Genomic DNA, 24,223 nt, shown 5'->3' on the forward strand with positions numbered 1-24,223 from the left:
AAGACGAACCGGATAAAGTATAGTTTTGCTAGCCCCTTCGTACCAAGCAGTTCTAAAGTTCCCCAAATAGCCCACCGACTACGTTCCCAATTGGAAAGCCCGCTTCCGAGATATCTAAGCTCATTGGAGTGTCTGTCAGCACGATCAACAGCACATATGCCCGAGCAATTCAGCGAGGCTTCGACCGCGCCAAGCGACCTCTGGAGACTGACACATATTTCGTGGGTTCTCGCAGCTCTCAGCGCCTGGTGCAGGAACCGGCTGTGTCAAACAAGACTCCAGCGGGAGAGAAGTACGTTTTGGTTGCGAACCGAAGAAACTTGTAATGATTTGGTTGGCGAGCACAGGTCCGAAGACGACGACGCTTAGACCGCTCACCACTTTTTATCCGCTCACCACTTTTTATCTAGGGAATCTGTGAGAATTTGCTTGGAGAAGATGAAACCGACTCGAGAGATGAATTGACACCAACAATGCGTAGGTGGAGGAAGGCGGATTGCCAGTTCACGAGCTGCTTAGGCATCGAGATTGCAGGGTCCAACCCTGGAAATATCTAACGGAACTTGTCTGCTTCTTTTATTTACATACCTATTGTACCCGTGTTGTGTGAACGATAGAAACTGCCAAAGCCTGCGCGGGTGTTTATGTTGGCTACAGAGGCAGGCATACGGCCAATTTTAGCTCGGAAAGCCAGAGGATGCGAGCTCCACCTCCGCACTCCACCTTTCTACCGCCAAGTCTAGGTGTTATTATGGCGGCTCTGTTGTTTTTGCTTCATTTAAAGCCCTAGGTTAGTAACACCAGGTGATATATCACTGGTAAAGCGATAGAAAAGCGAGGCGGTGACTGCCATTCCACTTGACAAGCCGCGGCAAATGCACGAAATCAGGACGCGGAGATAAGACAGGTCATCCCAGAGTGGAAAAGAGCACCGAAAGCACCGAGCAAACATCTCCCCCACCTCGGAGTAGAGAGGGACTACTCCGACCCCTCCCTTGGCTACTCCGATCCCCTGCCTGATTCATCAGGTTTCCAATTTTTCTGCCGCATAAATCCTTACCTACATTAGAATTCTAGTTTGCTTAGTAAAAGTACTGGTTTTTCAGCCCATTAAATCTCTCTCTCTGTGCTTAATTAAACGATCTCCATACATCTCTGTCTAGTATCCAACCAGGAGCCTCTATCCCGATTGCTCAGCATCTCTCTGACCACGCTGACTACTCGCAGGACCCTCCAATCTACGACAGTGGCTGCGGGGGGGTCGGAGTCGGAGTAGCCGCTCCCTCGGGATATTCTTCGCTTTTATCAATGAACGGGAACACGGAGCTTACGAATCCCGGTGCCGATCGACGCCCGTGGTTATGCATGACGCTAAGCGAAAGCGAGAGCGAGGGGGAGCGAGCACTCTAATAAGTATGACCGCTCTTCGTGCCAAGCAGACCGAATTCCGGATTATTTTGCCGTCTGCCGTGAAGCTTAGCCTCTTTCACTAGGTGGAAACCTCGGAGGTGGTATCTGCCGACCCAGGATTCTGGACAAGTCATTCGAGTTTTTAAAGACGCGCGGGGCCCGGCGATAGTGTCTCTAATTTTTAATTTACACCCGGTCGGAATCGGAATTCAGCGTAATATCCCGAGAGACTCACTATGTCTTAATGATGAAGTTCGCATCGCATAGCACCGCATCGCACTCCGCTTTCAGAACCCACGAGCCGCTACGCCCCACATCGCATGGACTCTGGACTTAACTGTTTAAGTCCATACGCTTCCCGTTTTTTCTTCCTTCAGTCAACGTGCGACATTCGACTGTTTTAAATAAACTCGCCATGTCGGCGCCTCTCGAACCACTGTCCCAGATCGTGGTCGCGGAAAATGAAAAGGTCCAGGCGGCCTCCAGCGACAGATCGGCGTCTGGCTCAGATGAAGCCAAGGCCCCGGATAATATCCTGCAGCCGCCGGTCGAGAAGAAGAAATGGAAGCGCAGCTTAAATCCTTTGCGATGGGCGACGCCACCACCGGTTCCAGAAGAACGGACACCGTCAAGAGAGCACGGCGCGTCGTTTTTCAGTATCGTGTCATTCCAGTGGATGTCACCCTTGATGAGGGTACGTTTTCGCTTTCAGTCAATATTTACCTCGGCTTTTACAATCAAGATGAATACTGACGAAATATGCAGGTGGGCTACTTGCGCCCTCTCGATCTACAAGATATTTGGACGGTTAACCCTGACCGCGCTGTCGACGTCCTATCGGAGCGATTGGACACCGCGCTAGAGCGTCGCACAGAGCGCGGCGGTAAGCGCTTGCTCCTTTGGGCTTTGTACGACACGTTCAAATTTGAGTTTATTCTCGGTGGGGTATGCCAGTTCTTCAGCTCCCTCCTGTTGGTGTTTGCGCCTTATTTGACCCGCTACTTGATTGCCTTTGCCACCGATGCTTGGGAGGCCCAGCACAGCGGCCAACCTGCTCCGTATATCGGGCGCGGCATGGGGTTTGTCGTCGGCATTTCCTGCATGCAGGCCCTGCAGAGTTTATGCACGAATCAGTTCCTGTATCGTGGACAAATGGTTGGTGGGCAGATTCGCGCAGTGCTCATCTCCCAGATTTTCAACAAGGCAATGAAGCTGTCCGGTCGGGCGAAGGCGGGTGGAAAGGCTACATTGGAGGAGATCAAGAATTTGGAAGCGACCAAGGAAGAGCTCATCAAGTCAGATGGGAAAGGGAAGGATAAGAAAGAGACGCCGGCTGCTGCTGGTGTGGATGGCGATGGCCGTGGATGGAACAACGGCCGAATCGTCGCATTGATGAGCATCGACGTCGACCGCATCAACTTGGCGTGCGGCATGTTCCACATGGTTTGGACCGCACCCATCACGATCATCGTGACCTTGATTCTCCTGCTGGTCAACATTGGCTACAGCTGTCTCTCGGGTTATGCTCTGCTCGTCATTGGTGTGCCGTTCTTGACCTATGCCGTCCGATTCCTGGTCAAGCGACGCAGAAACATTAACAAGATCACCGATCAACGGGTCTCTTTGACCCAAGAGATCCTGCAGGCTGTGCGATTCGTCAAGTTCTTTGGCTGGGAGAGCAGCTTCTTGGGCCGTCTCAAGGAGATTCGCTCACGAGAAATCCGCTCCATTCAGACTCTGCTGGCCGTTCGAAACGGTATCCTCTGTGTGTCCATGTCCATCCCCATTTTCGCCTCCATGCTGGCATTCATCACCTATGCCCTTTCAAACCACAATTTGGACCCCGCGCCGATTTTCTCGTCGCTTGCTCTTTTCAACTCCCTGCGCATGCCCCTGAACATGCTCCCAATGGTAATTGGACAGGTCACCGATGCCTCGACGGCTCTCCAACGAATTCAAGAATTTCTATTCGCCGAGGAGCAGAGAGAAGACATCGAGCATGACGATGAAATGCAAAACGCCATTGAAATCGAGCATGCCTCCTTTACGTGGGAGCGACTGCCGACCGACAAGGTCAAGGACAAGCTCGGGAAGAAAGCAGCAGCAGCAGCAGCTCTGAAGCAAACGGAGGAGAGTGAGGAAGATGTCCCCACGGAACCTTTCAAGCTGAATGATTTGACTCTCGAGGTGGGCAGGAACGAGCTGCTGGCTGTCATCGGCACAGTCGGCTGTGGCAAGAGTTCGTTGCTTTCTGCACTGGCGGGTGACATGCGTGTCACCGAAGGGAAAGTCCGGATGAGTACTTCTCGATCTTTCTGCCCGCAATACGCCTGGATCCAAAACACTTCGGTCCGCAACAACGTTCTGTTCGGCAAGGATTATGATGAGACATGGTACAATCAAGTCATCGAGGCATGTGCCCTGGCTCCTGACTTTAAGGTTCTCCCCCATGGTGATGAGACCGAGATCGGCGAGCGCGGTATCACCGTGTCTGGAGGTCAGAAGCAGCGTCTGAATATTGCTCGCGCTATTTACTTTAACGCCGAGATGGTACTCATGGACGATCCCCTCTCTGCGGTGGATGCACACGTTGGTCGTCATATTATGGACAAGGCCATCTGTGGCCTTCTCAAGGATCGTTGCAGGATCCTGGCAACCCATCAGCTCCACGTGCTCAGCCGATGCGATCGGATCGTGGTTATGGACCAAGGAAAAATCCATGCTGTCGATACATTCGAGAACTTGATGCGCGACAATGAAATCTTCCAGCGGCTCCTGGCCACATCGGGACAGGAGGACGCCGAAGAGGATACTGAAGGTGGCGATGAGGCGGCCGAGGAGCCAAAGGAGAAAGAAGCAGTCCTCCAAAGAGCTGGACCCGGGAAACCGGCTGCTGGCTTGATGCAACAAGAAGAAAAAGCCACCGCATCCGTGGGCTGGGGTGTCTGGAAAGCTTATATCCGTGCCTCCGGCAGCTACTTCAACGCGTTCATGGTATTATTCTTGCTCGCACTTGCGAACGTTATCAACATCTGGACTAGCTTGTGGCTGTCCTACTGGACCTCCAACAAGTACCCTTCGCTGTCAACCGGCCAGTATATTGGTATCTACACTGGACTCGGCGGTGCTGTTGTCCTGATGATGTTCCTATTCTCAACATATATGACCACCTGCGGAACAAACGCTAGCAAGACCATGCTCCAGCGCGCAATGAGTCGTGTTCTTCGCGCTCCGATGTCTTTCTTTGATACCACGCCCCTTGGTCGTATCACCAACCGCTTCTCCAAGGATATCCAAGTCATGGACAATGAAATTTCGGATGCGATGCGTATGTATGCGCTGACGATGACTATGATCATCTCCGTCATGGTCTTGATCATCGTCTTCTTCTACTATGTGAGTACTTGACGAACATCTTGGGCTCATCATACACTAACCATTTCTAGTTTGTCATCGCCCTTGTCCCATTGATGTTCCTGTTCTTGCTCGCCGCCAACTACTACCGAGCCTCGGCGCGAGAGATGAAACGCCACGAAGCAGTCCTGCGATCAATGGTCTACGCCAAATTTAGCGAAGCCATTACCGGCACCGCCTGCATTCGCGCTTACGGTGTCGAGAACCAGTTCCGGGACAGCATCCGCAGCTCGATCGACGTGATGAATGGGGCATATTTCCTCACCTTCTCCAACCAGCGCTGGCTCAGTGTGCGACTCGATGCAGTTGCTACTTCTCTCGTCTTCGTCACTGGTGTGCTGGTCGTAACCTCTCGATTCAATGTCTCCCCTAGTATCTCGGGTCTGGTACTGTCTTACATCCTATCCATCGCTCAGATGTTGCAGTTCACCGTCCGGCAATTCGCCGAGGTCGAAAATGACATGAACGCCACGGAACGTGTCCATTACTACGGAACCGAGTTGGAGGAAGAGGCTCCTCTGCACGGAGTGGAAGTCGCCCCCAGTTGGCCCGAGAAAGGCAGGATTGTCTTCCAGGACGCGCAGATGCGGTACCGTGACGGTTTGCCACTTGTACTCAAGGGTCTCAGCTTGGATATCCAAGGCGGCGAGCGCATTGGTATTGTCGGACGCACTGGTGCGGGCAAATCGAGTATCATGTCTGCTCTGTTCCGCTTGACCGAGCTGTCTGGAGGCAGCATTCACATCGACGACGTCAACATCTGCACGGTCGGTCTCCAGGATCTTCGGTCCCGCCTTGCCATTATCCCGCAAGACCCAGCCCTTTTCAAGGGCACTATTCGCACGAACCTGGATCCATTCAACGAGCATGCCGATCTGGAACTGTGGTCCGCTCTGCGTAAGGCATACCTCATTGGCGAAGACACCATGGGCGCCGACGTAGAAGGTCTGGTCAGCATTCCTGGAACCGGCACCGCTACCCCGGCCACCGACACCGACGCGAAACCCCGAAACCGCCTGACCCTGGAGTCTCCCGTCGACGAAGAAGGCCTCAATTTCTCCTTGGGCCAGCGTCAACTCATGGCTCTTGCACGTGCACTTGTTCGCGACGCACGTATCATCGTCTGTGACGAGGCTACATCCTCCGTTGACTTCGAGACCGACCAGAAGATCCAGCACACCATGGCCCACGGCTTCCACGGCAAGACTCTGCTCTGTATTGCCCACCGTCTTCGCACGATCATCCACTATGACCGGATCTGCGTCATGGACCAGGGTCAGATCGCCGAGATGGATGCCCCGCTCACACTGTGGGACAAGAAGGACGGGATCTTCAGGGCGATGTGTGAGCGCAGCGGTATCACCCGGGAGGACATTTTGATGGCGAATTGATGAAAAGATTTATATGAACATAACGTTTGACCTTTGCATAGGCAGTCTATAGGACCGATCTGATATATAATAGAAATAATTGCAGAATAATTTCACCATCGCTCCTTATCCAACTCACAAACAAGCTCCATTCCCAAATTCCTCATCATCCCCTCCACGCCCGCATCTTTCCACCCAGCCAAATCCTTCTCATCAAGATCAACCCTCTCCTGCTCCTCCGATAATGCACCGACCGGCAACCCAGTATTCTTCACAACAAGCCCAGGCGCCGTCCCAACGACCCTCATCCTCAACCCCGTCAAAATACTCTTCAGATGATCCGCCGCCTTCCTGCCACCCCGCGACCCGTACGAGACGATCCCCGCAGGCTTCCCCTTCCACTCGTGAAACAAGTAGTCAAGCGCATTCTTCAGACTCGCAGGAATACTCCAGTTGTACTGCGGTGTCACGAAAATGAACCCGTCATACTGGCGCACGACTGCGGACCACGCTTTGGCGTGTTCCGTCGTGTAGTGCGGCGTCGGGTCGTGGGCGGGGAGACTGGCTGGGATGATTGCTTCGTCGTAGAGAGGCAGGTGTTGCTTTGAGAGGTCGAGGATTGAAAGGGTGATATGTCTTGGATCCGTGTCCTCTGTATTGTCGTCGACCTTTTTCGTGGGGATTGTGGGGTCGTGGGCGAGGACGTCATAGACATATTGCGTTATCGTCGGGTTTAGTCGCGGTGAGCGCGTGCTGCAGGTCACGATGGCCACGTGTTTGGGTGGCATGTCTCGAAATGTATAAGGAAGAGAGTCGATTGTTTTCTGAGGTTGTAGTGCGCAGTTTCGAGCTGCACATGGGTGGTTTCATGTTCCAACAAGCTCGGATCCGCGGAGCTAAAGCGTATCGGTGGGGCGAGGCCCAAGAGTGGGCCGAACAAGTGGGTTCAATTGAGGGGCGCCGACCAGAAATCTCATTGTTATGCGCAAGTCGTTCTGAATTATGCACATGTACCATACTGCGCATTCAAACAGCCCAGTTCCGGTATGTACAATACCTGATCTCCATCCGGAAATCGGACCATCTCGCCTCCTTCTGGCACTACTTCTTCCAAATTCTCGATATTTTCGATGAGAATATCCTTGCTAACACTCCGATGGACACTATTTGGAACATGATCTCACATGGAAAAGTGCCCCCAGTCGTCCGCCATGAGAAAATCTTGCAAGAAACTCTCATTATCTTCGATCGACCATGAAATGTTATCCCATCTCCTCTCTTCCTGCCCGCCCTGATCAGTCATAACCGAGTTGTTCTCGTGGCGTGTTGGAAGTAGGGACGGCAGGCTCGGCTTCAGTAACCCCAGGTCTAACGGGGCCTGAGAAGGCCATGAATTGATGTTTGCCAGTTGCGGCGCGCTACGCCGAACGTACACACTTCCAAGAAGTGGAACGTTCAGTTTCAGCTCCAGTACTGCAGCTACATTTTCATCCTGAAGATGATGGTTCAGAAAAGAAAGGGTTGTGACGCCGTCCTGAGAAAAGTGAGACTCGGAGGTCCCATCTGACCTTTCACTCATGATATTGATAACCTGTTCCACCTCCGTGTGAATCCTGACTTTGTCAATATGGACGTTGAAACGACCGGTAGAGGGCGAGCTATGAGAAACAAGGAGGATGAGGACTGCCGCGATGAAAGCGTGCAGATCCAACATTGCACAGAGAACGAATCCCGGGGGTAGTACTCGGCGAAGGACCAAATAACGTTGTAGCAGAGCTTCACATGCATCCATACAGGCCAAGCGGCTGTAGAGATATTCCTCCCGTGAGTGTTGACTTAAAATGAAAGGTAAATGAATCCTAAGAGGATATAATAATGCATGAACTGCACTATGTGATCGGCCTCGACACGGTTTTCGTCTCTCACCCACCAAGACTGCGGGTTTTCAGATGCGAGATCTCTGAGCTCCCTGCATAGCTCCAAGGCAGACAGAGTATGGTGCTGAAGTCGCGATTTGTCTGGATCCATGCCGGATCAAGACAGAATGAATGAATTTCGAAGATAATCAAACGTTGCAAGGGGTTTGAAGAGTAGGCGATAAGTGACAACTATCATCGCGTGAATGCGGTGGAAGAGCATCTTGCAAGGCGCCGTTCGGTTAGATAGAACAATAAATCAACCCAACCGGAAGACGGATATATACAGGACAGCTGCTAGGATCAGGTAGCACATCGCAGATAAAACTTTGGGTAATGAGTGCGCAAAAACCGTCGTCGATGATGAGAGCTAATCAGGGGAGTAGGTTAAAATGCTAACGGGAAGTAGATGAGCGGTGGTTCGAATAGTGAATCTGTGACATCGGAATTGAGTATGAAAAATTGTTGCCGAGTGTTTGTAATTCGCCAATCCTATTGGCGTAGAAATATACTGTCTAGCTGCACATATAGTATGAAAGACATCCTAGGGATATTTACTATTTGTTGAGTTTCGCGGCAGCAGCAGGATATGATCCCAGGTGATAGGAAACTTAGAACCCAGATGAACCCAACAATCCTTCAACCAACGCTACCCCTACGGCGCGTAGACGAGAGGCTTGACCTGTGGGCAGAAGGTGACTTGAAAAGATTCTAGAGCCATCCTGCGTGTCGAAAATCAACTCTCCTGGTCGGTGGGTTCTTGAAATTGACCAGCAAGTGGCAGATGCGCAGAGTAAGGATTCCAATCCTTTCGACGCTTACCGTAACTACATCTTGACAGTCAATCTCGCTGGTTGACGTCATACTTGTTAACTTGAATAGAACAAAACGCCTTGTACCGGGTATGAAGATGGGCTCGACCCTCAGAGCGTAGATGCTTCCCACGGGTGACCACCTTGTCACGTCTCTAATTAGACAGACGGTGCCAGGGATGGGCCTCATATACAGGCTGCGGAGATACAGGTGGGCCGAGGTTAACCCAATTGGTCTTTTAAAGTTCATCAGAACATTCTAGACACGAGTTCGAACTGTGGCGATATCAACCAAACGAGGGGATGGAATGGGAATCTATGACGAGTGACACGCGGATAGAGCATTATGTCAGCCATATCCAGGGGAGAGAGGCAACTTATCAGGGTTCAAACCTCGAACGTTAATGCATACGTCGTCTCAAGCCTCTTGAACCCCACACCTTCCTGTCTTGGATATTTCACTTCGACCCATCGTTCGTGACCCCGCCGGCCTCGCGAGATGTTACCACCCTCACGGGTTGATGAGAGAGTGAGCTAGCAGCAGTGGGGACCGTTGGATGGGCAAAGGGCCTAGGCATTACACAATATAGTCACCAGCAGGGATAACGCGAAAGACCCTGCAAGACCTCATCGATGCATACGACCCACACGAGCTCCTCGGCGGCGAGCACCGCACATCGCCTAGCTGCCGCCATCACAAAGTGGAGCCAGGACCTAGATGATCGGATGATACGTCCGATGGGGCTGCGGGTGGTCCTTTCCCGATATGAAGACATCTCGAAGTGGCCCGGGTGCCGCTAGTGGAAAAGTAGTCCTGAACGAGTCCATGCGCGCCGGCCAGATAATCCTATTCCGGTCTGTGGGTAGACCGTTCCTGGAGGAACCGTGATTAGATGTGATGCGGCTATTTCCCACGAGGCCGAGGCCTGCCGGTGAGAGTGTCGCGACCCGTTAGCCCGAGGCTCTGGGCGATGACGGAGGGCTGGACGATGATTTGCTTTCCAGCCATTGAGTATTAGGTCGCGCACGTGCATTGGCGGCAGGTATATTGGTATGGTGGAGCCTCGCCCCTTGTGGAAGTTTGAATGGCTGGGTGCCATTATCCGTACGGATGCAATCTTCCGAGATATACAGTGCTGTGCCGTGCACCCAAATTCCAAGAAGCGAAAGACTCCCCCGCAAGGCAGAATGTAACCCGAGACTGTTATGGGCCGTCGCGCATGATATAGTATCGAAGTAAACATGTCGTTAGCCCCATGCGTGCCGCGAGTCAGTGCCCTGCAGGGGAGCTATGACCATACGGGTCGATCGATATGGAGCTGCCAGTACTGTGGCCCTGAACAATTCGACGAAAATCTCTCGGGCCATTCCCCGAACAGGCACCCGGTTTTAGTGGCGAGGGTCAGAACCTTGGAAGCTTCCAAACCCAAAAGTCTCGCGGAAGTCGATCGGGATCGCTTCGTATTCTGGCATCGTAAGAGTATAGGATGTACGGAACACCGGCAAGCGAACAATACAAGGCAGCGCCGACACTAGGCGAGTGGCTTTTGACATATCCGACCGGGCTACCTGGAGATGGAATCGGGGCCATTCCCATGCCACATGGGAGGAACAGGCGATGGTGTGTGGATCCAGCCGGGATGCAGTATGAGCCAGCCATTTTGGCACGTTCGCTCACGCCGGACCCACCGTGCCCTAACACTCCCCCAGCGCGTATCACGCTCGCCATAAAAAGGTATTCACTATTTCTACTGAATCAAAATATGTCATGGTTGCTGCCGGTCGATCTCACCGGAGATCTCTTGTCAATGCGAACTTTTCTTTGAGCGTCGATACCCTCGAGAGACGTGGCCATGAGCCAGTACGTCCCGAATCACGATTATCACGAGTGGGCTAGCAACTCCTCTCGCCGTGAGAGCACGGTCTCAACCTCCACCGTGTCGTCCGCCTCGACCAGTATACTATTCCAGACCCCCTCGACCTCCCCCGGGTCCAACTCGCGCAAGCAGTCATGGCAGTTGTATGACGATGTAGTGCGGCTCGAGTTGAACCCCTCCATCACCGTGTACGTGCCCCGTTTGCCATCGTGCCCGATCGGCGACTAACGACTCCCCGCAGATCGTTCGTGAAAAGTGGCCAGCTTTTCAAGTTACGCTACACGTTCATCGACCTGTGCAAAGACTCCACGGGGGCATTGAAATGCCTCGAGCTCGGGGGAGGACTGGGTCAACAAGCACCTTTCGTTCATGCGTGTGAGTTGGCGCGGATTTTCCGGACCGCAGAGGAGGAGAAAGATGCTGATCCGTCGCAGTTCACAACACCAAACTCCCCGTCCCACATCTTGAACACCCCAAAGACAGTTCCGACTATCCCCTTCGCATTACTTTTCTCGAGCAACAAACGATCCAAGCCGCTCACGTAGTTTTCATGACACAGCTGTCCTATAAATTTGAAAACTGGGAGGGTACGCGACCGCGATTCGATTTTGTGGCTGGGGCGTTCCGCTAACCGTCGATCTAGATTGTGTACAATTCCAAGAACTACTCCTATGTTCCAAAATGATCTTTATCGGAGGCATGGCCGAAGCCAAATCCAAAGGTCGCGGCGAGGAGTGCATCAGCCAGAACCTGCGAATACTTCGCGGACATAACGGCAAACGCGTCATGCTGTTTTTCGCCAATTCACAGCGAGGAGGACTCAAGCGATACGTGTCCATACCCCGTAAGTTTCGGGTTCCACCCAAGCTCCCTCGGTGCCGAGACCGACTAATTTCCGTCATAGTCAGTTGCGTCGCAAACGTTAAGCCTCCGAAAAAGCCCGGGCGACCCGTGGTGGTGGAACTTAATCCGAATTTCGAAATCTTATCACAAATGCGAAATATAACGATCCAGTTTCTCGACAATAATGGTCAGTGCCCCGTCAAACCTAGAGAAGTGGACAACTCGCTTATTGTGACCAGATTGCCAGGACTTTGTCCGGCTGCTGTCGACGGATCTTACGATTGGATGAACGCGGGGGCCAGGGAGGTGGGGGGATTGTAATAATTCTTGCATAGCGGAGTTTACGGCGTGATAGAACAAGTAACCGTGTGATACCACAATGCACTGTTTTGAGACAATTCAAAAAAGCAATCTAACTCGTGGACGGGAACGTGGGAAGTAAAGCAAAGTTAAACGTGATAGAAAGGCAAAGTGGGGGCTCGCCGTGCAACGTCTCAATGGCGCAGATACCCGCACGTGTAGACGCAGCGCCGGGACATTGGGCGAGGAAGTCTCCGGCCCCACCACTGGCCATGCATTAGCGGCAACCGGGGTTCGCGGTCGAGGCTCAACGTGGGCCCCCGATTGGGTCCGTTGTCCCATAGTAGTCTTGCCGCTTACCGACCCTGCTCCGTGCCTGGTCTATATCTCGGTTCCCGATCTCAACCATCTGATGCATCCTCCCATCACGTAGCGCTGTACGCTCTTTTCTTCGCTATGGGGAAGTTTCATAATCGTCTGTACAAAACTGACCGTGCGCGGGATTTCGATCATGAACAGGTACGGTTCCTCTCGAAGGAATGACGGGGCGGGGCTGACAGCATTCTCAGGATCGATATGTGCGCATGCGACAGATCTATGAAACCATCGACCGGCAGGGATACCAATGGGTGGTTGTTTTTGTGGCCGGTCTGGGTTTCTTCCTCGATGGATACACTGTGAGTGGGAGATGGGAACTTTGGAAACCACAAGACAAGTGCTGATGTTGCCCCGCCATTAGCTCTTCGCCAGTAACATGGCCCTCCCGATGATCTCCTACGTCTACTGGAGAGATGAAGTTTCCTCGATCCGTCTGACCTGCATCAATATCGCGACGTTGGCGGGCACCCTGCTGGGAATGGTCATGTTCGGGTTTCTGGCCGACAAGTACGGCCGCAAGAAGATGTACGGTGCCGAACTGGTACTCTTGATCACCGCTACATTGGGCGTGGTCATGTCGTCCACCGGCGAAGACGGGAGTATGAATATCTATGCCTGGTTAATTTGGTGGAGAGTCTGCGTCGGTATCGGCGTGGGTGCCGATTACCCATTGAGTGCTGTGATCACCTCCGAGTATGTTCCCGGTCACTCGTATCTATCTGGAAAAAACCAAGCTAACGGGAAGCCAGGTTTGCTCCGACAAAGCACCGCGCCCGTATGATGGCCAGCGTCTTCTTCATGCAACCTCTCGGGCAAATCGCCGGAAATGTGGTTTCGCTGATCGTCATCGCCGTTGCTCGAGGCAGTGGCGGCGATAACATCACCAGTACCATGGACAGCGCATGGCGCTGGGTACTCGGCATCGGAGTCGTTCCCGGTGCTATTGCAACCGTCTTCCGTTTCGCCATTCCTGAGAGCCCGCGTTACCTTGTCGACATTGAAGATGACCCTGTTACCGCCGAGTTCGACGCCACGACCCTGTTCAGCGAGCCCCCCATCCCCATGAGTCCTGGGTTTAACGAAACCGGTAGCTTCACTACCGTTACCGTCGGTAGTGGCATTCAGTTGCCCCCGATGTCCTCTCTTACGAGTGCTTCTATCCATGAAGACGAGGAGTATACTACTCCCGTGCCACCCGCCACCCTCAACTCCCACTGGCGTCTTGCCCGCGCCGATATCATCAGATACTTCTGGACGGAAGGTAACTGGCGCACACTGGCTGGCACCTCGATCGCGTGGTTACTGCTTGATTTCGGGTTTTATGGTATCGGTCTCTCGAGTCCGCAGTTCCTTGCTAAAACCTGGGGTGCACTGCACATTACGAAATCAGAGCCGAACTGGATGACCGACAGCCGACCCGGTGCAAGTGTCTACGACATGTTCTTCCAGACCTCTGTTCGCGGTCTGATTGTCCTGAACATCGGCAGCTTCGTCGGCGGTCTCCTTCTCATTCTTTTCGCCCACCGCATCGATCGCGTTGCCCTGCAGAAATACATGTTCCTCGCCTTGGCTGCTCTCTTTATCGCCCTCGGCTGCATGTTCATCACACTCGTATCCAGCCCTCCGGCTGTCGTGGCCTTGTATATCCTCGGCCAGATCCTCTTCAACTTCGGTACGTACATCCCAAATCCCAATCATCCCCCCCAAAGGACCTAACTAACACCGCTCAGGTCCCAACGCAACAACCTACATGATCCCGGCCGAGGTCTTCCCCACTCGCTACAGAGGCACCTGCCACGGCATCAGCGCCGGAGCTGGCAAACTAGGCTCGATTCTCGTTCAAATCTTCTCAACATACTATCGCTTCGGCACAGGCCTCGGCAGCGTATCAACCCTCCACCACGGAATTATTCTTTTTGTTTTCAGCGCCTGTATGATCATAGGCGCTGCTGTCACTCATTTCTGGATCCCGCCCCTTTCACAACGAAAGGGTCGCAATCTGATCTGGGGAGGAAAACCTTACACCCTTGAGACATTGGCCCTCGGCCGGATGGGCCACAAGAGTCGCGATGCGGGCCTCAGGAAGAGGTCATCCAGGCAGCGTGCTATGTCCTTTAATGGATAGACGTTTTCCTTTCTCTGGAGTATATACGGTGTTTCAATTGCATTCATAGGTATGGAGCTTAGGAGGACATTATCGACCTATACGTACATCACTGTATAGATGTGAATAATTAAAAAAAGATACCCCATTTATAATGCAAGCCCTGGACGATACATGTCTGCACATTCAAATATACTGAAGACATTCGATGCTAACTGACGATTTACTGTTTCAACAAGCTGCTGGCCTGGACGACGTGTTTGACCGCGTTGATTAAACCCCGGCAAAATCCCGGAATTCGCCGGAGATAAGCGAAGCTGACGCAAATCACTCACAGGGCTCTTCATAATCGCAACCCCTCTAAAACCCTTCATTGTCGTAAAATATTCGACTAATTTAAAATGTCAGAGAGCCAAACTCCACAGTCAATACCACGCAAGCGCCGCCGTCCTGCGCTGTCATGCGAACAATGCCGCCGCCGCAAAGTCCGATGCGACCGGGAAATGCCGTGCGGCCCCTGCACCAAGTCCCAACCTTCGCTCGACTGCGAATACGTCTACGAAGGCAAGGCAGCCTTGGACGCGAGGATCGTCGCGTCCCGAAATAGCGAGCACGAGTCGCCGCCACCTGGGGCGCAGGGCAGCAACGCCCCGAGCTCCGCTGACGGGGCGCGCATCGCGCAGCTGGAAGCCAGTGTCCGAACTCTGCAGAGCCGCATGCATGATTTGGAGCACGGGTCCCATGTGGATGTGGCTCGTGCTCGGAGGGATGTGCTTACTGATGACTCGATGTCGTCGTCCAATGCAAATAAACTGGATGATCACATTGCCGATCTAGAGAGGCGGTTGGCTGAGGCGAAGGCGCGGAGGTCGGAAGTGTCGCAGACCTGTATTGCTCCGCTCGTGCCTCGTCTGAAGAAATGCACGGCTGACAGGATGAAATTGTTTGGTACAACGCATTGGGCGCTCGTGTTTCAGCAGGTAAGATTCTATACACGGGTCTGCACGTTCGTATTATTGACTCTGTCTAGTTCCGGCTTCTACGACAAATCCGCAGCACAGCCAGCTATACCGATGGGAACCAGAATGAGGTCAGCAGGTTGCTTAAGGAAATTCGGTCTATGAGGCACTCCATCAAAGGCCGACAGGCGCCACGGCTCGGCGACCCGGCTCCAGGTCTATTGAACGACTTGCCTCCGCGGGACGTCTGTGATGAGCTCGTCCAGGATTACCTGCGGACTCTGGGCTTGATTTATCGAGTCCTCCACATTCCATCCTTTTACCAAGAATACGAGCGCTTTTGGACTGATCCCCAAGCGGCCTCGAAGGGATTTCTCATGAAGCTTCTGCTGATCCTCGCCATCGGGTCTATTTTCCACAGCGAGCCGGGTCCGTTCAATGAGCTCGGTATCCCGGTACGGCGATGGATCTATGCGGCACAGTGGTGGTTGTCAGGCCCAACTGAAAAAGAAGATATAGACTTGGAAGGCTTACAGGTTCACTGTCTACTTCTCCTCTGTCGACAGGGGTACGCGATCGACAAGGAGACGAATTGGGTCTCAGCTGGTAGCTTGCTGCGTCTTGCGGTAAAGCAAGGTCTTCATCGGGATCCAAGGACTTTCCCGACACTGTCAGTCTTTCAGGCTGAGATGAGACGTCGTATCTGGGCTACTGTGCTTGAGATCAATTTGCAGCTCTCGATTGATTCAGCCATGCCACCACTCTTCAGTCCGGATGACTCCGATACTGGCCCGCCCTCCAATCTGGATGATGAGGACTTCGATCAAGCTACCACTACCCTCCCATGTCCGCCGCCCAAAGACTGGTATACGACTTCCTCACTCCAGGTCCTCCTTTCACAATCCTTCCCAACACGACTACGCATCGCACGAATGATAAACGAACCCGCTCAAGAGCAATGCTACGAATCTGCATTACATCTGGGTAACGAGCTCGCTGCATCCTGCAGAGAGATGGCCATCACGTTTCACAACTACTTCTCTCGAACAGCCGGGAGCAGATTCGGCCCAACATCTTTCCACCACCGACTAATGGACACTCTCCTCCGCCGCTTCCTGCTCAACCTCTACCGCCCATTCACCATACAAGCTATCAAAGACCCCCGCTTCTACCTATCCCGAAAACTCAGCCTCGACTCCGCCCTTTCCATCGCCTCATATGCCGACACCTCCAGCACGTCCCCAAACGTCGACCACGTAGGATGTCGAGACTTCCAACGCCTCTGTCTATCCGGAGCAGGCCTCTTCAAGGGACACCTATCTCTCGACGTCATGGTCGTGATCGCCCTGGAACTAATCACCCAACTCGAAGAAGTCGCCCAACAATCCACCACGGTCTCACTCCCATCCAACGTGGTGGATCAAATCGCAGAAGCGTCGCGTGCCCCGCTTATCAAAGCTCTCGAAAATATCAGGGCACAGCTTTACCAGAGCTTGGCAGCGGGAATCCCGAGCATGAAACGATACTGCCTACTGGGTGGTATTCTCGCCCAGGTCACCGGCGTTCCTCGTGGGGAGCATGCGGAGTGGACTCGTATCAGGAAGGCATTTATGAGTACTATGGAGACTTGTCGTATGCTGCTCCAGCGGTATATCGATAAATGTCAAGTTTCTGATAAAGAGGGGTTGTTGACCCCAACCGGTGGAGTGAATGAGTGGACTCCTGAGAGTTTTATTCCTTCAAGCTTGGACTCTGAATTCATGGTATGTTTGACACGCTATTCCTGGGCTTGCTGAGGCGCTGACCTGTTCATAGATTCCGAATCTTGGATTCGAGGACTTGAGCTTCTGGGATATCCCTGATTTCGTTGACGCGGGCGCGTTTGACATGAGTGTATAGATATCAACAGAGGCCACTAGGAAAATGCGACGTATGCTACTTTTTGCACAGTATGTAGGAAATTCGCTTATCGAAAGCCATAATATCATTGGAACAATAAACAGCTCTCGGTATCTCCCTCGGCGTCTTCAATCGAGAGCCTTAGTAGAGAGTTGGATTTTCTACTCATGGTAAAGCCCCTGTACTTATTCAAGTAGGGATGCCGCGCACATTCTAAGGCACCGGTACTTGTGCGCAAGCACCTCGGCATATCGGTGAAGCACGAACGGGTCGGGGCCCGCGCTTAACTGGGGCCACAGCACCCCGGATAGCAACAAAAATAGAAATAAACTACGCGCCACACGGACAGAAACTATGGACTATCTTATTTAAGCTCCATATTAGACCACCCATGATCGACTTTCAACCCTGCTTGTGAATCTCTAACGATCAGAAACCCTCAATGTACCGATATGACGGATTTGGAGACCCGCTCTTTGGGCTCGGGCAGCCAATACACGTCACTTTCCGCAACAACCTTCCAGAAGCTGATTAGCCTCCCCACATGGTATATGTAGACACGAGACCCGATCCAACGGCCCCCGCGTTTGGAAGATGGAAGATCGGCGATTCAAGTTTGTCGAATCAATGCAGATTTTGAAATCGACAAGTCTTGTCGTGCAGCTTCCTGCTGGGTCTGCCCAGCTACACTTACTGTCGGCGGCCAAGAACGGCTTACACTATGCAGAGAGGGACGCCGTGCGACGTGTGTGCTCGAGGACTGGTGGATGTGCCGGGTGGAGCTTCCCTTACGGGTAAGCGAGATGCCGGTTGAGGATTGGCAAGATAAGAGGTCTGATAACGAGCCATGTGGAGAACCATGGGAGACAGCTATATCACCCCTCCCGGCCTCTTCTCGAGCTGGAATAAACTTCAGTTTCAATCACCTTCAATCTAAGACTCTACCTACCACTGACTGGCACACCGCAGTATACTTAGACTACTTTTTCCCTCTCTATCTCCTCTCCATCAACCAGTGGATCCACACCACTTCAACACCCCTTAGATGGCGGTTTTACAGCTCCACTCGCACGTTTATCCCATACTGCTGTCCCAGCCTCTGCGCGGAGCCAGTAGAAGCAATAATCGGAGATCTAAACCCGTTCGTTAAGTCCACCAGGCTGTAGTGGCAGGGAGACATACCATGTCAATCGAGATTGTTCCACTGGCCAAGGCCGACATTCCCGGTGCTGTAGACTGCGTGCAGAGAGCTTTTTCCGACGACCCTTACTTCCGATGGGCATTTAACGATCCGTCCAAGGTACGAGCTGTCATTCCCCAAAGCAAAACCCGTGCCCGAACTCAGAGAACAATCAATAATCGTGGTCGATAGTTTAACATCGAGCGAAACGCAGCTTCTCTCGCGGCCCATTTCCACTATGGCATCAACTGCGGCTGTCCTATCTCCGTCGCCCGGGTGAGCCGCGCTGCCGGCGACGTCAAGACCGACCGCGAGATCAAATTGCCGCCCGGCAGCATCGTCGGCGTTGGCTGGTGGTACTCCCCGCGGGAACCGTCCAAGCCGCAGACCTGGTTTGTGTGGGCACAAGAATGGATCCTTTCCTTCCGACAGCTCGTGAACAATATCCTCTTTTTGGGCCGCGGTGGGTTGAATCTCCCACGGTACTGGATCTGGAAGCAGGTGCAGCATGACGCACATGAAGCTCTCTGGAAAGATCCGCGCGGATACTATTTCTGTAATATGGTCGGCGTCAGCTCTTCGGTCCGTGGCATGGGAGTTGGAAAGCGGCTGATGGAGAGCGTTATGGATAAGGCTGACCGGGAGGGGATGCCGTGTTACCTGGAAAGCTCGAAAGGGGATCCCAACGTGACTATCTATGAGAAAATGGGATTCGAGCTGGTCAAGGAAATCGAGTGCGTGGAGGGTGGGGATATTTGCAGGGTAAGTTGCTTGCAGGCTCGTGCTTTCTTCATTCGCTAACGTGAGCTGCAGCTTTATTGCATGATTCGAGAGCCAAAGTCCAAGACTTGATTTTTTTTGACTTAGCGAAGCATTGAGCGATCCGAGTTTCTTTACGAGCATATGACAGACAGGGGAAATTGACAGATAATGCTGGACATTAGCGACGGAAGTTAATGAATTGAATCAGTTGATCTTATTGCATGTTTCTGCTGTAAAAGATGATATGAAAATTTGAACCGGTCCCTGCGTTCTCCCGCACCTGGTGGTTTCCTCTTCCTTCGCCAGGCACTCCCCCTCATCCTGTCCCCAGCTCTCCTTTTACTGTAGAGCTTCTCTCCCACCTTTCTCACGCACCAAGTCTCCCGAAACAAGGACGTAGAGTTTTCACTTAGTCCTTGTAAGGTCCACAGGCATAGAAGTGGTCGTATGTGTCCTGCATTGTACTGCCCACATTCCTTTCGACTGAAGCAGTCGCGAGAAACTTGTGTGCGCCCACATGATAGCGCATGGCATCAACAAACTGCATGAACTGCACAATCGGTGGAACGTTGGGTGGGTCGACCACCAGTAGCAGCTCCTCGAGAGCGTTTTCGAAGCGCAACACAAAGGTCTTCGGATCCATGTCGGACTCGAAACTAATCGCGGTCCACTTGGACCATTTCAGGACAGCGTTCTGCCAGGTTGTGCCGTAGCAGGCCAGTAGGCTAAGGTAGGCATCACGGACATTCTTCATTCCGTTGATGCGAGACTGTGGCTCGTGAGCAATCGTGGAGCGGAGCAGCACCAGAGCTCTCCAGTTCTGATCCTTCCACAGCTCCAGGGCGGTTTCGTATCTCTGCCGAAGTCGTGCGTTGTCTTGAACATGGTCCTGCATGACAGTGGTGAGCTCCTGTTGCGTGACCTTTTTCGCCACGATCTTGTCGCGCCGGGCAATGAAGCGTTGGACCTCCTCAGCGGAGGTCACAGCGTACTCGGGTTCGGCTGGGCGGCATCTGTCTCCATTGAGAATCTCCCAGTAGTTCCCGTTGATGAGGTCAAAGGCATCGTTGAGCTCACGGGACCACTTGATCCAGTCCCATTCATTCCGAAGCTTCGTGATGGACGAGAGATGGCGGAAGGAATCGCTGAGAGGTCGCTCAGCGGTGCTGAGGGGTGGCTGACGCGGCATGTTGGGTGGTGGTGTCGAAACAAATAGGTGAAAGAGCGAACTTGTCTCGAGACTGAGTGCTGGTGGATACATTAGCGAAGAGTGCTGGTGTTGAGAATGTTGATACGGCAGGCAGGATTTACTGAGGTTGACGACGGCACCTGCCTCACGTCTGAAATGAAAGGAGGGAGAGTAAACAAAAGCGGGTCACGAGGAGCAGAAGTGAGAGATGCCATCTTATAGTTACAAGGCTGGCCAACTTCTGAAACAGAGGGAGTTGAAGCGACTCATATTTCCCAAACGGGAGATCGATGGAGAGAGAGTGCTGGGGCGTAGTTCCCGAGCATAAACAACCCAAAGTTTCTCCAGATGTCCCGAAACGTCGGTAGTCCCTGATTCACTAACAGCAAGCTAGTGGGACCCTACTTAGCTCACTAGTCCAATCATCGCTTATCCTCCGACTTGGCTCATGAGAGACTTGGGGGCCAAAACTGAAAGACTCATTTTTGCAGCCTCTGGAAAGACCTCTGGCTGTGTATTATTCGGCGTTAAGGTCATGTAATATGGATGTTTCCCTCCAGGTATCAAATAATCTGGTATTTATGGGTTCCCAGGCACCAGCCATGTATAGATCCAATGAGTCAGTGCGTCCATGTGCCCCACCGATCATTTAAGCCGCAAATCAAGACATCAAGCGGAAGAATCCATATTTGTACAACACCCCAAGTTTGGCTAGCGCGCTCTGTTAGTTACATTTGCTATTTCTTCCATATAAATACCTGTCTCTTCCCCATTTCCCCTTTATCTTCTACAACTCTCCGCATCTCTGAACACAAAATGTTGCACGGCTGCTTCTACCGATTCGCCGAAGATACCCGGTCTCTTACAACAAAATACCTGCCTCAAATCGGGCTCGACACGCAGGCGACTATCCTCGCTACCAATTCGCGAACGACCGTCTCCCAGACTTTTGTGAACCCCTCATCAACGGAGGCCATCCCCGAAGTCTTCTACTCTTTCCCACTCTATGAAAGCTCCAGTATCGTTGGCTTCACTTGCCGCGTGGGCGATAATGTGATCGAGGGGACAGTGAAACCAAAGGCGAAAGCAAATGAAATCTACGAAGAAGCAAAGTCCAAGGGTAGAAATGCTGCCATCCTCGATCAGTCGGTCAATGCAGCGGATGTTTTCAGTACACGCCTGGGAAATGTTCCCGCGGGGGTCACTGTTCTCATTGAAATCACTCTCATTCAAAAGCTATCCCAAGATACCCAAACAGATGGCATTCGCTACACGATCCCTGTCACCATCGCACCTCGATATGGAAATGGGAGCGGCAAGTCAGACGTGCCCAAAGGCGTTCTGGTGAAGACAGCAATCAAGGTGGACGTCGTCATGGAGAAGGGCTCTAAGATCCGCAACATTCGGTCACCAAGCCACCCCATTCAGGTAGACTTAGGCCGAGCGTCCGATATGCCCGAGTCAACATTTGAGTCTTGCTACGCCTCAGTCAAGCTTCGCGAGAATGTGGTCATTGACGAGGACTTCGTTCTCACTGTCAACGCGGATAAGCATGACCTTCCCTTTGCTTTCCTGGAGACGCACCCTACATTGCCAAACCAGCAGGCACTGATGCTCTCTCTGGTACCGAAGTTCAGTCTACCGCCGGACGCGTCCGAGATTATCTTCGTCATTGACCGCAGCGGAAGCATGGTAGACAAAATTCCCACCCTGCTATCGGCTCTCAAGCTGTTTCTCAAATCCCTTCCACTCGGTGTGCCTTTCAACATCATATCATTTGGCTCTGAACATAAATCTCTTTGGCCACGAAGCAAGATGAGTAGCAGAGAGAGCCTAGAGGAGGCTCTCAAGCATACAAAGAGTGTCCGAGCCAACATGGGTGGGACAGAGATATTGGGAGCTCTTCAGGCAGCCGTGGAGAATCGGTACAAAGACAAGGTTCTTGAGGTTCTGATCCTCACCGATGGAGAGGTCTGGAATCAAGATGAAATTTTCGATCTTGTCAATCGAGAGAACCAGGAGAATTCTGCGCGGTTTTTCACTCTCGGTCTTGGGAACAGCGTGTCTCATTCCCTCATCAATGGCATCTCCCGAGCGGGCAAAGGATTCTCCCAGTCAGTTCTTAACAACGAGGATCTGAACAAGACGGTGGTCCGGATGTTGAAAGGCGCTTTGATGCCACGACTGCGCAACAGCAAACTGGATATGAACATTCCCGAACTTGAAGACTTTGTAGAAGTTGAATTGCCTGGAGACGACAATGGGCAAACTGAGTCCTCTGCAAAGCCAATCTCCTTTTTTGATCAAGACCACAAGGAAAAAGAAGATGTCGGCGATGTACAGGAGCCTCTTCCAAAACTTTCTGTTCCTAGCATCCTGCAAGCTCCGGCCGATCTCCCGGCTCTATTCCCATTCATTCGCTCCACGATCTACGTCCTCCTCTCGCAGCCCTCTGAATCGTTCCCCGAAACAATCACCCTTCGTGTCGACAGCAAACATGGTCCCCTGGAGCTGGAAATTCCCGTCCAGGATGTTGGCAAGGGCCAAACTCTTCATCAGCTCGCAGCCAAGAAGGCGATAACTGAGCTTGAAGAGTCTCGTGGCTGGATCCACTCCGCAAAGGACGCCGAGGGCAATCTGATCAAGAGCAAATGGGAGAGTCGGGTCGATGAGCTGGTTCAGAAAGAATGTGAGCGACTTGGAGTGATGTTCCAAGTTGCAGGGAAACATTGCTCATTTGTGGCTGTGCACGACGATGACCCCATGAATCCTGAACATAATTCAAGGACTGACACGGAGTTGGAATATGTTTCTTTGCAGAGTGGCCCAGATCACCAGGCCGGCTACAGGATGGCATCTCCTGGGCCTTGGGACATCAGTAGAAAGAGGCGTCGTCATTCGGTAGGCGGCAAGAGAATGAGAAGAGCGGTGGCCACCACGCAATGTGATGAGGAGCCGGGCGTGGATGAGCCCGAATCAGATGTTTGTGAAGAAGTGGCTAGCCCTGGTTTCTCCTTTACTATACCAAGTTACTGCCCTGCTTCCAGCAACGGTGCGCCCTATAAGCCAGGTGGTGCTTTGAAGTCCGCCCGTGATGTCAGCGACAATGATGATGACAACGACGATGCAAGCGTGCATTCGTCGACGTCTTCGCCCAAGACCATGCCCTTGCAAAAGCTCATCAGTCTTCAGACCTTTGACGGCTACTGGGACATTGACGATGAGCTTCTTCAGACCGTGGGCCTTGACCCAAGAACTACCCGCGCCAAGCTGCAGAGTCACTACGACTTCTTGAAGGGAAGCATGGCGACAGAAGTGTCCGCTCTTGACCAATGGTTCAAGATCCTTGCCACATGCCTCGTGTGTCATTTTCTGGAGAATAAAGCATCCGAGTCCAAAGATGTGTGGGAACTGGTAAAGACCAAGGCGGATGGATGGGTGCAAGATGAATTGAATGCAATGGACTCTACGGATCAACAAATCGTGATGAAACTCATCGATGGATTGGGATCTTACTTCTGAGATTCTCATCGGATAACTATGGTCATATTTCTGGAAATCCGGGTTACTGGTTGAATCAACAAGATTGAAATAGCAGAATTGAATTGGATTATTGACTTCTTAAGTGCTGTTCAGACATAGACGACTCTATCTGGGATCGGAAATTAACTACCACATTATTCTAAAGTCATTCTTTTCAGTGTAAGTTAACGCCTTAAAAGAAAGTTGCGCTATGGGCCTAAGATGACAGACACACTGTTCATCACTTTGGACCCTACAACACCCTTTGACTGTCAAGCCTGACATTGA

The 24,223-nt window shown here is 52.3% G+C and overlaps 9 protein-coding genes across 9 annotated transcripts; 6 read left to right on the forward strand and 3 right to left on the reverse strand.

Annotated features, from left to right (window-relative positions):
* Positions 1-1,825: 1,825 nt before the first annotated feature.
* N7498_006679 (ATP-binding cassette transporter YOR1) lies at positions 1,826-6,215 on the forward strand (the record flags this gene model as incomplete). The annotated part of the gene is made up of 3 exons (XM_058453741.1): positions 1,826-2,104; positions 2,176-4,806; positions 4,857-6,215. 3 exons carry the CDS (start codon positions 1,826-1,828, stop codon positions 6,213-6,215), a joined length of 4,269 nt encoding a protein of 1,422 aa, XP_058307932.1.
* Positions 6,216-6,307: 92 nt separating this feature from the next.
* Positions 6,308-6,982, reverse strand: N7498_006680 (NADPH-dependent FMN reductase; the record flags this gene model as incomplete). The annotated part of the gene is made up of 1 exon (XM_058453742.1): positions 6,308-6,982. The coding sequence occupies one exon, from the start codon at positions 6,980-6,982 to the stop codon at positions 6,308-6,310; it is 675 nt and encodes a 224-aa protein (XP_058307933.1).
* Positions 6,983-7,374: 392 nt separating this feature from the next.
* N7498_006681 (C6 finger domain protein) lies at positions 7,375-7,908 on the reverse strand (the record flags this gene model as incomplete). The annotated part of the gene is made up of 1 exon (XM_058453743.1): positions 7,375-7,908. The coding sequence occupies one exon, from the start codon at positions 7,906-7,908 to the stop codon at positions 7,375-7,377; it is 534 nt and encodes a 177-aa protein (XP_058307934.1).
* Positions 7,909-10,775: 2,867 nt separating this feature from the next.
* Positions 10,776-11,963, forward strand: N7498_006682 (uncharacterized protein; the record flags this gene model as incomplete). Its single annotated transcript, XM_058453744.1, has 5 exons — positions 10,776-10,987; positions 11,041-11,174; positions 11,234-11,386; positions 11,443-11,643; positions 11,704-11,963. The coding sequence occupies 5 exons, from the start codon at positions 10,776-10,778 to the stop codon at positions 11,961-11,963; spliced, it is 960 nt and encodes a 319-aa protein (XP_058307935.1).
* A 435-nt stretch (positions 11,964-12,398) lies between these two features.
* N7498_006683 (phosphate transporter) lies at positions 12,399-14,445 on the forward strand (the record flags this gene model as incomplete). The annotated part of the gene is made up of 5 exons (XM_058453745.1): positions 12,399-12,461; positions 12,512-12,619; positions 12,682-13,013; positions 13,070-13,992; positions 14,051-14,445. 5 exons carry the CDS (start codon positions 12,399-12,401, stop codon positions 14,443-14,445), a joined length of 1,821 nt encoding a protein of 606 aa, XP_058307936.1.
* Positions 14,446-14,825: 380 nt separating this feature from the next.
* N7498_006684 (uncharacterized protein) lies at positions 14,826-17,282 on the forward strand (the record flags this gene model as incomplete). The annotated part of the gene is made up of 3 exons (XM_058453746.1): positions 14,826-15,404; positions 15,455-17,146; positions 17,199-17,282. The coding sequence occupies 3 exons, from the start codon at positions 14,826-14,828 to the stop codon at positions 17,280-17,282; spliced, it is 2,355 nt and encodes a 784-aa protein (XP_058307937.1).
* A 1,183-nt stretch (positions 17,283-18,465) lies between these two features.
* Positions 18,466-19,314, forward strand: N7498_006685 (GNAT family N-acetyltransferase; the record flags this gene model as incomplete). The annotated part of the gene is made up of 3 exons (XM_058453747.1): positions 18,466-18,582; positions 18,655-19,224; positions 19,276-19,314. The coding sequence occupies 3 exons, from the start codon at positions 18,466-18,468 to the stop codon at positions 19,312-19,314; spliced, it is 726 nt and encodes a 241-aa protein (XP_058307938.1).
* A 319-nt stretch (positions 19,315-19,633) lies between these two features.
* On the reverse strand, positions 19,634-20,413 carry N7498_006686 (uncharacterized protein; the record flags this gene model as incomplete). Its single annotated transcript, XM_058453748.1, has 1 exon — positions 19,634-20,413. One exon carries the CDS (start codon positions 20,411-20,413, stop codon positions 19,634-19,636), a length of 780 nt encoding a protein of 259 aa, XP_058307939.1.
* Positions 20,414-21,229: 816 nt separating this feature from the next.
* Positions 21,230-23,935, forward strand: N7498_006687 (VIT and vWA domain-containing protein; the record flags this gene model as incomplete). Its single annotated transcript, XM_058453749.1, has 1 exon — positions 21,230-23,935. One exon carries the CDS (start codon positions 21,230-21,232, stop codon positions 23,933-23,935), a length of 2,706 nt encoding a protein of 901 aa, XP_058307940.1.
* Between the last annotated feature and the right edge of the window lie 288 nt (positions 23,936-24,223).

The sequence above is a fragment of the Penicillium cinerascens genome, assembly GCF_028974065.1.
Source record: "Penicillium cinerascens strain IBT 15544 chromosome Unknown contig_6_segment0_segment0, whole genome shotgun sequence".
Lineage (NCBI taxonomy): Eukaryota > Fungi > Ascomycota > Eurotiomycetes > Eurotiales > Aspergillaceae > Penicillium > Penicillium cinerascens.